This window comes from Musca domestica, unplaced genomic scaffold, assembly GCF_030504385.1.
Source record: "Musca domestica strain aabys unplaced genomic scaffold, Musca_domestica.polishedcontigs.V.1.1 12, whole genome shotgun sequence".
NCBI classification, from domain to species: Eukaryota; Metazoa; Arthropoda; class Insecta; order Diptera; family Muscidae; genus Musca; species Musca domestica.
In genome coordinates, this window is record NW_026712155.1 from 10,954,403 (window position 1) to 10,966,733 (window position 12,331).

Sequence of the window (12,331 nt, forward strand, 5' to 3'; positions counted from 1 at the left end):
TAAAATAATTTGTATTTTTTAAGAAATGCAATGGCAACGGCCCCGATTTCGAATTAGTAAAATATAAAAAATCAATTTAATTGCTAAAAATCAGCCCAATGCCCGAAGCGGTGGATTTTTTAAAACCCTTTTCACTGAAATTTTTGATCTTATAGATCCCTTTAGTTGTCCCACCGACAATTGGGACATCATCTTGCCGCCGCCAAAAAAAAAAACGTTCCACATCGTTGTCTGGTCTTTAAACGTTTTGGCATTGTAAATAAATAAAACAATTTTTAATTTTAAAGAAATACAATGGAACCGGCTAAGAAAATATCATTTGGATTTAGTAAAATAAATAAAAAAGTCAATTTAAATGCTAATAAACCCGCTCCAAAGCCGGAAGTGGAACTGATAAAATGTTTGGAGGGCCAGGAAATCAAGCTTGTAGAGTAAGTAGTGACATTGTTAATTCCCAATGACCGCTAACAGTATAATGCATTTACTTTTAGGGAGAAAAAGGAAGAGGCACCACTCATCATTCCCATGAAGGGAACCCAGAAAACATCCTCTGCATTGGCTAGTTTAATGAAACGAAGGGCTGTGTTACTGGGAGAAGATGAACCCTCAGAAGAAGTTGCACAAAGTGAAAATAAAGAAGAGACTACACAGGAAAATGGCAAGGAGCCTGAGGATTTAGAGAAGAGGGCGGCCAAAGAACTTTTGGCCGAAATCAATGCCAATGGTTCATTGAATTCTGAGACAAATCTTACTTTACCCGTTGTACATCCAAACGATTTGCCATTAGAGGGGGCCAAAGAATCATCGCTGGATGATTATGATAATATTCCAATACAAGATTTTGGAAAAGCCCTATTACGTGGTATGGGCTGGGTGGAACCACCAAAACCCACAAAAGGTGGTCCCCCTGTGGATGATATGCCAATGGTCAGACCCAAGGGCATGGGTCTAGGTGCTGACAAAGCTTTAAAGGCCAAACCGCTTTTGGTTGCACCCGAATCGAATGAGGTGTTGGAAATAAAAAGAAATGCCTATGTAAGGATATTGGGTGGTAAACACAAAGATCTCTATGGTCAAATTGAGGGATTTGATGATCATGCCGGCAGGGTAATTGTTAAAATGGCCATTGGTGGGGCCAAAGAGGCATTCAATGAGTTTCTATGCCAGCCAGTGTCACGCAAGGAATATGCACAATATGGAAAATGTATAAGTAAGTAGGAGAAAAACACTTTTGTCAGTATGTCGGAATTGATTTTAACAATTATTTTGTATATTATAGATTCCACTAAATATGAGGAATATAAAAGGAAGGAAAATGAACATGGCCAAATTATTTTAAAGGAAGAGAAAAAGGAAAAGGATATTAAGTTCATTTCCAAAGGAATAAAAAGCAATAAAGATGTCCAGGAGATTTCCTCAGATGAAGATAATCTAAAAAATTCCAAGAATATTAAGGAAGAACGCGTCGAAAGAGATTACGAGGATAGAAAATATCGAATTAATTCGAAAGGCACAAAAGAGGAAAAATTTGAGGAAAGCGATTATGATGGCAGAAAGAATCGAAGAAGTCCTATGGTCATTAAAGAAGAGCCTTCGGAAAAAAATTATGACCGCAAAAATAATGATAGAAGGGACAATAAATCTTCCAGAAACAATTATAGGTACGATGAAAAAGAACGGTATCGGGAAAGAGAAGACAATAAAAACTACAGGAGATATGAAGAAAGCGCTAGTAGAAGAGATGACAATGAGCACAAATACAATAGAAGAGATAATTACGGAAACAAAAAAGAAAGAAGCAGTAGAAATGACAACTACAGAGATGAGGTTAAAATAAGTAACTATAGGGAGAATGAACGTGACCATAGAAGAGATGAATCTTACAAAACTACTGATCGTTATGATGATAGATATGGTCGCACGGACAGAGAGCACAAAAATGAAACAAGAGAAAAACAAAAAGAGTATGAGGAAAGAAGTCGTAGAAAGAACGAAAAATCATCCGAAGAGACTGAGTCCAGTGATACTGAAGACCATTCGAAAAATAAAAAATCCCACAAAAAGAAGAAAAAATCAGAGAAGAAATCGAAAAAGTCAAAGAAAAGTAAATCCAAGTATCATGACAGCAGTGATTCGGACGACTCTTCAACATCGGACTCAAGTGATTCCGAGGATGAGAAATATAGGAGAAAACATAAAAGTAAAAATAAGAAAAGCAAGAAACAACGTGAACGTTCGCGTTCGAGAGGTAGAAGATAGCATTAAGTAGATTAAATTGTGTAAAGTAAAATTGAAAATAAATGCTAGTTATTATGAATAAAAAAGATGCCATTTTAATTTATTTAATAAAGTGTGGTTTTATTAAATTGTTTTAAATATTTGATATTGTTAAGAATGTATAGACATGCTTAGAACTAAGTTTGTTTTGGAGCAAAATAATGTGGTAAATAACTCACGTTTTATGTTTATGGGTTTTTGGTAGGAAAACTATTTTGAAGATGGGAAGAAAATTTTTGTTGACCTGCCCATAAATTTTAAACAAAATTTATTGGAATTTTTGAGCAAAATTGTGAACAGACCTGGGATATTCCGCTTAGCAATTTCCCTACCCTTGAAATACTAATATATATATTTTTTTATTTTCTTTATTTCCAATATTATATTCTTCAATGAATAAATTCTGAGATTCGTGTTTTTTTTGTTTTTAAATAAATTAATAAAATTGAGTGATGTGGTTTTTTTTAATAAAACAAATTAAAACTTAAATACTAAAATGTGTTTTAAAACACTACAGGCTAGAAATTATTAGATTTCAAAATTTCCGTTTGAAAGAAAGCAAATATAGGTATTACTAATAATAATGTTGAATGAGAAGCCAAGAAGAGAGGTAGGTGGTGACTTAGAAATGCAATCCGTTATTGTTGTTGTGCTTTAGTTGTTTGTTTTGTTTACTCTATGACAATGATGAGAATAAGTTTTAATAATATTTTGTTTTTAATTTATAGTATAGCATATTTGGTTTTGCTTTTGAAATACTTATTTAATGCTTTGGTCGACCATTTGTTTTTTCTGTTCTCACAAGATATTAATACTTTTGTATTGCATATCCATCAGTTTTTTTACTTGTTTTAATGTGTTTTGTTGTTTTGTCATGAAAATGCTTTCAAAAAGGAATAATTTCTAATTATCCTAAAGAAATATCAAAGAATAAATTACATATATATGGTTGTTGTTGTTATATTTTCAAATACTTTGCTGTTGTTGTTGTTCTTTGTTTTTAAACGTTTGTTTGTAATGGAATTGCTTTAGTCTTGCTTCTTGGTTACCTCTCGTATCTTTTCCATATTGGAACTTACAAGACAACCGAATCTCTCTTTGAATTTATTTAAGACACCCTTGTCCTGGATACCGGGATACATGGCCACACCCAAACTGACAAAATACATTAGCAGCAGATTATTGAAGATGGCACCAATCCAGGCCAGACCCAGCAAGACAACCGTCATTATGATGACAAACTGAAAAAAAACAAAGAAGTTAGAAAAGAAGGCGTAAATAAGGAGAATAGAAATCTGTAACAATTCTTAATATGATTTTTAGTCGGCGAGTGTTCTTTAGTTTATACAGGTTGAGATAAAAAAAAAAACTGCAACAAAGTCAAATGGCATAATTTTTACATTTTTTTTTTCAAATTTTATTGAATGAAAGCGAAAGAGGTGGGAAATAGCATCACATCTTAGAATAAGATTAGGTTTGTTCGAATTGGTAACCTTTGGCTCGAATAATGGCCTTCAAATGGCCAATGAAACCGTCATACGCTGCCCGAATATTGCTCTGCGGTGGCCCATTCCCGGCGAACCGCTTGCTTGAGGTGATCGACACGTTGGTATTTCTTAGTGCCAACCTTGCTTTCCCGAATACTCCAGACATAATAGAGCAACGGATTGGTATCCGCAGATTTTGGTGGCCATTTTTCGCTGGAAATAAAGCGAGGAACCTCATTTTTTAAGCATTCGTGGGTGGGGCGTGCTTAGTGCGATGGTGTTTAGTCCTGTTGGAATGTCAAAGGTCTGAGGCCAAAATGTTTGCATGCCCAAGGCTGTCACTGGAATAATTTTAACAGCTGTCGGACGAGTGGCTTAGAAGTGACAGCAGTCTGAAGTTTGTTGCAGTTTTTTCATCTCACCCTGTATAGCCTGCCAAATTAACAATTATCATCCCGGATAATTTATTTAAAACTTCCAAATAGCAAAAACCAAATGATAAGCCAAATGGGTCTATGTCTATACATGGACCAATTGACGCGGTTTCAATGGCTGTGCAACTATTCAAAGTGGATGACAGAAGTAATATGTCTCCCATCTTATGGTAAGGGTATAAATATGCCGAGACATTAAGTCCAATGGCATTAGCTTTGTATTAGTCATCGATAATGCTAACCACACAATAAAATATGATAGTTTAGCCGCATGCTGAGTTCTTTTTTCAACAGCTAACAACAATGAATCAAATTTCAATGAATGGTACTAAGCAGTTTTAGGACGGAAATGCCCATGAGAAGGGCTTGTTATGATAAATTTATCACCCATATAAATACACCCTTTTTAATCCTCTACTTCCTTGGGAAATTCCTCATAATTTACACAAAATTCCATTTCTACATCAATTGAAAAATATCTAATTTAAATTTCTTTGTTAAACTTCCTACTTACCACTGTCGACTTTTTTTCCTTGTTGGCAAACAGATATTCATACCATCCCAACAATAGAAATTTTATATCACACAATTGGGTGACAACATTTTCAAATTGTGCCTCCTGTTTGCCGCTCCATTGATCGGCATTAAACAGCAATTTTGATATGGTGGGATACAAGAAATCGAAGAGGACCCCCATAAGAAGGGTCAATGCCAGCAAAGTGATTATTGACAAATCCATGGCCCACAAAGCCAAAAAGAAAATGCTTATCCCAGCAAAAATGATGGCTGGATAGAAATTTTTCTCCCACACTAACAACGAATCGATATGTACGATGACGTTACGCCAGGGCTCCAGGTCATGTTTCAACTTATTGAATGCTCGTTTCTGCAGGATAAAAAGAACGAAAAAAAAACAACAACAAGAATTGAAATTTTCCGATAAATGTGGGGTTAGTTTGTATCCGTTTCATACAAACGAAATAATTACTTAAATTTAAGAAATAATTGGCTACTTACTTGATCAACCTGAGACATTTTTGTTGTAGTTTATTTTTTCTTTTACAATTTGTCTTTTTTATTTATTTAATGCCTCGACTAAATTGCCAAGCAAATCAATGCAAGCCACAAAAAAATAATGATGCACAATAATTTTTTTTGCAAATGCGCCCTCTCTCTTCTCTCTCGCGCTCATCCAGCAAAATTCTAAATGAAGCTTTAGTGCAGCTTAATGTATGGCGTGTGGCAAAAGGATAAAAGGGCGGTTGTTTTGACATATATACAAAGATATTTAATATAATTTATATAGATGGTATGTAAATTTATATATTGTCAAATATAAACGTATTTTTGCTGTTTAATCAGCTATGAATAATAATAATTTAATTAGCTATAACGATTTATTCAAATTAGGCAGGTTTACTTGCAGAAAATCTCTACTTGAAGGTGTGTTTATTTTTATTAAAAAATGCAATGAAAAATAACAAAAAAGGCAATGATGAAGAAGAAAATTGCTAAAAACATTTGACTTGCTGCGAATAAACTCCTCTAGACTAAATTAGTAATAATTAAGGTAGAATAGGTAGAAAACATAGCCATATATTTATGTCTTCAACTCTGAAGTCAGACACTTGTTATAAGGAAGAAAACCGTAGAAGACAAGTCGATCAAGGAAACTTTCACATTTTTTCCCCTCCCTATAATTACGGATTTTCTTTAATAAACTTGTTTTACGTCTTTCAGTGGAGAAGCCATATATATTGAGATGCAATCTACGTTTTCATTTAAGTCTTACCATTAAAATATTTAAGCTTCATCGTGGAAGTGTTGTATTTCGAAAGCTTTGCTTTAAGGGTTGCTTTTTAAATTGTATTAGGGTGGCTATGAATGTTTAAATGGAATTGTTGCTAGGGAAATATGTTGAACATATTTTACACTACACCTAAATTATTAATTTTTAGAAGAAACTTATTATTATAACATGTTCGGTAAAACATGTTCGGTAAAAATAAATTCAACTTTTTATCATTAAATTAATAAGGGTATAAAGTAAGAGTTGTAAAGTCAAGTTGTGTAGCGTAACATTCTTTCAGGGGATAAATTGCTCACAAAGAACTCCTTGTGCACAATTTCAGACAATTCCGTTGAAAAACGTGGCTAAAATCTTCAAAATACCGAATATCGGAAGGTGCTGTTATATGGGGGATATACAATGTTGTGGACCTATATGGACAATTCTCTTTCAGCGGGTAAAATGCTCACAAAGAACTCCTTGTGTGGATTTTCAGACAATTACGTTTAAAAATGAGGCTAAAATCATCAAAATACCGAATATCGGAAGGTACCGTTATATGAATTAGAATTTTACGCTGATCAAGAATATATATACTTTGCTGGGTCTAAAATTATTATTTCGATGAGTTACAAACGGAATAACGAACTTAATATACCTTCCACACTATGCACGGTGGAGGGTATAAAAATTCCGTCTAGCAATCCCTTAAAACTCTCTGCCGGTTATTTATATTTGGGTAAGCAATTATAAAATATCTTTATTTCAGATCTTGTACATGGTAGAAGAATACAGGTAGATGCAACAACGCTTGGGAACATTGGTATGTCAAAAATGTTTATTGAATTATAAGTAGATTTTTATATGCTTTTTGATGGGACAGCAGTCGGAGGTTATTATAAAATGTGTTTTCAACAATTTTTACAAATTTGAATTATTTTTCATTTAAAAATTTCAATTCCAAAATTGGCTTGACAGTTCATTTTCCCAGCAGCTGTGTCGATGCGTCTACTTTAATTCTTCTACCATGATCCTGTAATATTTTATGTTTACGGCTCACAAATTGTTTTCTTTTGACAAATCAGCTGACTCTGTTTTCTTTTGACATCTTTTTACAAGAGAGAATAAAACTACCATGCTCTCTCAGAAAAGATATGCTCGACAGACCTAATTCAAATAAGACATTTTTTGGAAAAGGGTTTCATTTCGATCAAATTTTTTCGATATTGGAAATAATTCAGCCCCTGGTTGATCACACCCCTCCTACACCTCGCTTAAAAAAATACCACACATTTTTTTTCTTTACAAGATATATTTTATTTTTAAATACTACAATATTATTAATTCAAATGTTGTTTCGTTTGTTTTGTTAAAAAAAAAATATAATAAAATACAAGAAAAATGTACAGTTGTAAAATGTTTCCTTTTTCCGGTACATCTAGTCGTGGTTTTCTCTTTATGTAAAAAAAAACGAAAGAAATACAGGAAATTTAAATATTTTAATAATTCAGACATCTATTTTTTTCGAAAACGGAAACTTATTTTGTAATTTTTTTGTCTGGCTTTACTTTGTTTAGAACAAATCGATGCAACAAAAATGAAATTTCAATTCAAACAGGTTTGGTAAGGAAGTTCTTTTTTTTGGCAAAGCGAACAGGAGGAGAAAATTTCAGCAATAAATAATAATGTATTTTGTAGTTTTCTTTTAGTGTATTTGTCTATTGTAACATTTAGTTAAACAATGAAGTTGTGGAAAACAAATATCTATTGCTAAATGCTCTTTAAAACAAAAGAACATTGGTATTATTCAAAAGGCAAATGAAGAATTGACTTCTTCATTACTAAGGGATAAAGGAGCTAGGTTTTTGTTTTGCTACCAGGCTCATGTTCGTCTTAAAGAGCATATAATATAATCTATGTTTTTTCTTTACATTTTAGCTTTTTCTATGAATTTGCCTATTGCTTTTCCTTTATGTTAAAGAATTATTATTTAAAGCTGAAAACTAAAAAAACGAGCTTTTGTACACTACAGTCGTAGAAGAAGATAAAACGTTTTTAACGACATAAATATATTAGCATTAAGTTTGAGTGTGTGTGTGTGTTTTTTTTTTATAGAAAACATAACATTATCCTTCTAGCCTTTTTACAAAAAGAAAAACAGTCCATTATATATATAATTAATAATAATATATATCGCTCATTATTAACCGGTATTTATAAAAAAAGAAAATCGCAACCTTTCCCTCTTGGTTTTTTTGTTTACATACTAAAGTTTTCTTATTCTTAAATGTGAAATCAAATAATTTCAATATTAATGTATACATATATATCGTCGGGGGATTGATGTCGTTCGGTGCTTCGATTTGAACATAAAATTGTGGGGGGATGGTGGTGGTAGCCGTCATTGGAGGCTTACGTTTTCTCCTCTTTTTCTTTGTTGTAACGTTCCAGTTCCTTAAGGAATTGAGCTTTGGGTTTCATAAGATTGGGCCGATCGCCACGACAATTCGGACAATACCATTTGCCTTTGGGTTTTAATACCAGCGAGACACATGAAAAATGAAACCATTCAATGGGACATAAATCATTATCGCAGAGAATCATTTCGCCGAAGGATATCTAAAAAAAACATTGAAGGAAACATTAATTATTCAAACGGGAATAAGTAGATCAGAAGCTAAATATGTCAACAAGTAACCTAGGCTTCGGAGTAGGATGGCATCATCAAAAAATATGAATATCAGGAGTCTTGGTAGAAACTAAAGCTGATTATGCGGACATTAATTTCATCCCTTCCAGTATTGGGGTTTCCTAACTCATTTTTTGAGTTACCGACAAATATCCAAAAATGCAAAAATTATAAATGGTCGCTAATTTAACGAAATTTTTGCTAATTACCGATTATTTTCGGTAACTCAAAAATAAGTTCCCAAAAAAATAAGTTTTTGGGAAGGATGGTCGAAACACGTATTCCACATTCAACTCCTTTCTTTCCCATGCTGCTATCCTTTCCTTCCGGCAGTAACAAAGGAAAGCTTCTAAAAGTTTCTTCGCGGGCTTGATTTGTCAAAATGTGTCTCATTTTTCTCCTTCTCCGATGCTTACCCTATCCAACTTCCGTGTGATCTTTTTTCGAAATTGGAAAGTTCTCCCCCAAAGTGCACAATATCTTCTGTTTTCCCCTCTTACCTGATTGCATACACAGTATGTCGGCTCATCAGGATCAATGGGATCTGGTGGTGGTGTTTCCTCTCGCGCATTGGCTTGGGCCGATGACTGAGCGCCAGCACCGCGGGCCTTGCGTTTCTTCTTTTTGCCCGAATGATTTGTACCCGAACCACTGCCATTACCCGATCCTGAACCGGATCCAGTAACAGCTGATGTTGCCACCGCTGATCCGGCCATGTTTTGTACACCACTTTTCTTCTGGGACGCCGCCACACTTGAAGATTTCTGATTGTTACTGCGATCATTGCCATTGCTGCCACCTTCATTGGCCGAGTTGGATTCATTACCACCCAATTCCATGTTGCCCACGGTGTCATTTCGGCGCCGAGAACGTTTGCTATTGCTTCGTTGATTTTCCAGGCTGGATGAATTAAGAAGGCCGCTGTTTCCATTGGCATTGTTGCCACTTGTGGTCATATTACTGCCACCCACAGAACGTTCCGAGTTTGGTGTGGAGTTTCCGCCACCAGCAGAATTTGAGCCAGAGGCACCATAACCTAGAACAACAAAATAAAAAGCATTAAGAATTTGTTTCCTTTCGCCCCCATTCCAAAATTGTAACCTACCATTGGCAATGGCTCCGGACAATGTCGACAAATCCCCCACTCTTGCCGGACTTTGAGTACGTGTTTGCTTCTGCGGTGTCGGTGCACCACATTCATCCATTTGCATGTGCATAACATCTTCCTTTTCCTCTTTGATATCGAGATTCTTCTGGTCCGTGTCCAGTTGTCGTGTCTTATGATCTATCAATTCCTGTAGCTGGGTAACAATTTGCATTTTCTCATCGCCCAATTCCTGGGCCTGTATCAAACTCTGTTGCATACGGGTAACAGAACGTGCCCGTCGGGGTATATTCGATTCACCACAATTCTGCAGGGATCTCCACAAGTCATAGTAATGATCAACATCTCGCAGGAGGTCTATACAAAAAAGACAACAAACAAAACAAAAACTAAGTCGAAAGGCAATTAACCTCAAAACATACACCGCTTGCCTGCCTGCCTCACTGGCTAGTTGCCTCCCTGCCTGCCTGCCACAAAAACACAATTCGCGAAAGTTTTGTTTGGCACAAGGGGCATAGCCAAGCCACCAATGCAAGCAGCAAAGCAATACACCACACTAGCTGTTTAGCTAACTAGCTAGCTGTGGCCACCATCAAAATACTTACTTCGATACTGTACATCTATATCACGTATACGCGATAAGTGCCTCTGAACGTCATCGGGTAGATTTTCCACCGAATCAATATAGTTATCCACATAGGTGGCCGAGTACAGGGCCTCATCCATTTTCTCCCACAATTGAGCCAGTATTGATGCTTTTCTGTCTATTTCTGGCTGTCTTTTCGTAGACCTCCTACTCTCTACGCTACGCTTGACTTTACCAAATAAAAACAATAGTTGTAATAATAATTGCGCGTCTTTTTGTACATCCAACCAGCTTTGCTCTGCTACGGTGTGTTGCTCCTAATATACGTTTACTACGATGCTAGAGCGTAGTGTTGTAAAATCAAAATCTCTATACACACAACACACAGGAAGAGACAGACGACTTCTCGTTTTTTTTTTGCTTTTTGGGAAAGTTTGGCTTGATTTGTTCCGAAAGGTAGGCAAAACACTCGAATTACTTCAACGTTATTTGATTATATTTCCATCGACGAGTGCTCTCCCATAAAACTGACAGCCAAGAAGATGGATTTTTATTAATATTTTTTATTCTTTTCGCAACGAGACGTTGTTGGCCATTTGTAGGAATTATAAATATTTACTTTATTAAACGCACGGCGTAAAGCCGAATATGTATTAGGAAATCGGCGTCGTACAAATTGTCAAAGCTTTTGGCACGTAGCGTCTTTTCGATGGCAATTAGAAGTAGATATTGTCAAACACAGGGTTCACATGGTGCGATATATTAGACAGCAAATAATCGCTTGTAAACAGAAATTTTTGGAAATAAGAAATAAACATTATCTACATATATTTTTGATACAAATTGTGTAAATAGGAATTAAATAGAATAGATTGCAGTATTTATAATTGCTATTTTCGTATTTAACATCAAAAGGCAGTGTGTTAATGGAAAACAAAACTCCGTGGTGCAGTTGTGTGGGAATTAAGGTGTTGTTAGACGGCACTTACTTTTCATATGTTTCTGTCAATTTTATCAACAAATAATTCTGTTACATGCCAGAATTGTCATCAATAGCTAATCGTACTGTTAGATCCAATTTTTTGGTGAAATCTTAAAACAATTTAATTTAATTTTTAATGAATGTGCAACAATTGGTTTTGTTTATTTTATATTTTTTCTTACAAAATTCTTATATTGGGGAAAAATTACAAAACATGAAAGAAATGTTGGCGTTATTCCAAGAAAAAAACAATACAGTTTTATCCGACACCAAAAAAAAAAATGTATTTGTGAAGTAGCTTCTCTAATTATGCCATGGATATATCGTTCTTTTTATTAGCTATTTTTTTGTTCTAGAACTGTTACTACGATAACTCAAATTTTCCTTTTGGAATAGAAAACATGGTAGATTCTTGCAGTTTCTGGAACAGAACATATATTTATTTCAGTAAAAAAATAGCATGATTGCTACCTTCTGATTGTATGATATGTTGATTTTGAAGGACTAATAAGTAGTTTTGACATTTTCGCTTGATTTCGTATTTTCTCTCTTGCACTAATTTAGTAATAAAAAGGAAAATCTAAAAAAGAGTTTTATTAAAACAAGCCAACTAAATTGTCTGTTTTGCGAAGATTCGGTTTAAATAGGCTTATAACTTTACTGAGACTAAAGGTGTTGGTACATAAGCAGCTTGAAGTCTTCGCATGGCATATTTGGTAACATATCATAAAGGGATGTCATAGCTGCTCTCGAATCCTGCCGTAATTTGTTCCTTATAATTTGACATTTATATGCCAAGCCATGATATCAAGCTGCTTATGTACCCGCACCTTATTGTTATCCCGCAATTCCGGTCCCATTCGATTTATTATGTGTAAACGTAATTTTTATAAGATTGAGTTTGAAAGGCATAATTCTGAATTTGTGAGAAAAAAATATTTTGAATTGACTTTATAAGTGACAGTAGTCGTACATATTATAT

At 34.6% G+C, this 12,331-nt stretch overlaps 3 protein-coding genes across 4 annotated transcripts; 1 reads left to right on the top strand and 2 right to left on the bottom strand.

Annotated features, from left to right (window-relative positions):
- The first annotated feature begins 235 nt into the window (after positions 1 to 235).
- On the top strand, positions 236 to 2,366 carry LOC101891921 (G-patch domain and KOW motifs-containing protein). Its single transcript, XM_005180718.4, has 3 exons — positions 236 to 431; positions 492 to 1,210; positions 1,280 to 2,366. The coding sequence occupies exons 1-3, from the start codon at positions 295 to 297 to the stop codon at positions 2,257 to 2,259; spliced, it is 1,836 nt and encodes a 611-aa protein (XP_005180775.1). The 5' UTR covers positions 236 to 294; the 3' UTR covers positions 2,260 to 2,366.
- A 261-nt stretch (positions 2,367 to 2,627) lies between these two features.
- Positions 2,628 to 5,380, bottom strand: LOC101891748 (ADP-ribosylation factor-like protein 6-interacting protein 1). Its single transcript, XM_005180717.4, has 3 exons — positions 5,216 to 5,380; positions 4,713 to 5,084; positions 2,628 to 3,518 (listed from the first exon to the last, which is right to left on the bottom strand). Exons 1-3 carry the CDS (start codon positions 5,231 to 5,233, stop codon positions 3,306 to 3,308), a joined length of 603 nt encoding a protein of 200 aa, XP_005180774.1. The 5' UTR covers positions 5,234 to 5,380; the 3' UTR covers positions 2,628 to 3,305.
- Positions 5,381 to 8,004: 2,624 nt separating this feature from the next.
- On the bottom strand, positions 8,005 to 11,016 carry LOC101891454 (inhibitor of growth protein 1). Of its 2 annotated transcripts, XM_005180716.4 has the most exons (4): positions 10,387 to 11,013; positions 9,782 to 10,138; positions 9,177 to 9,712; positions 8,005 to 8,606 (listed from the first exon to the last, which is right to left on the bottom strand). In XM_005180716.4, the coding sequence occupies exons 1-4, from the start codon at positions 10,505 to 10,507 to the stop codon at positions 8,400 to 8,402; spliced, it is 1,221 nt and encodes a 406-aa protein (XP_005180773.1). In that variant the 5' UTR covers positions 10,508 to 11,013; the 3' UTR covers positions 8,005 to 8,399. The 2 variants fall into 2 exon arrangements, with proteins under 2 accessions (XP_005180773.1, XP_005180772.1); XM_005180715.4 differs by having other exon boundaries at positions 9,177 to 10,138; positions 10,387 to 11,016.
- Between the last annotated feature and the right edge of the window lie 1,315 nt (positions 11,017 to 12,331).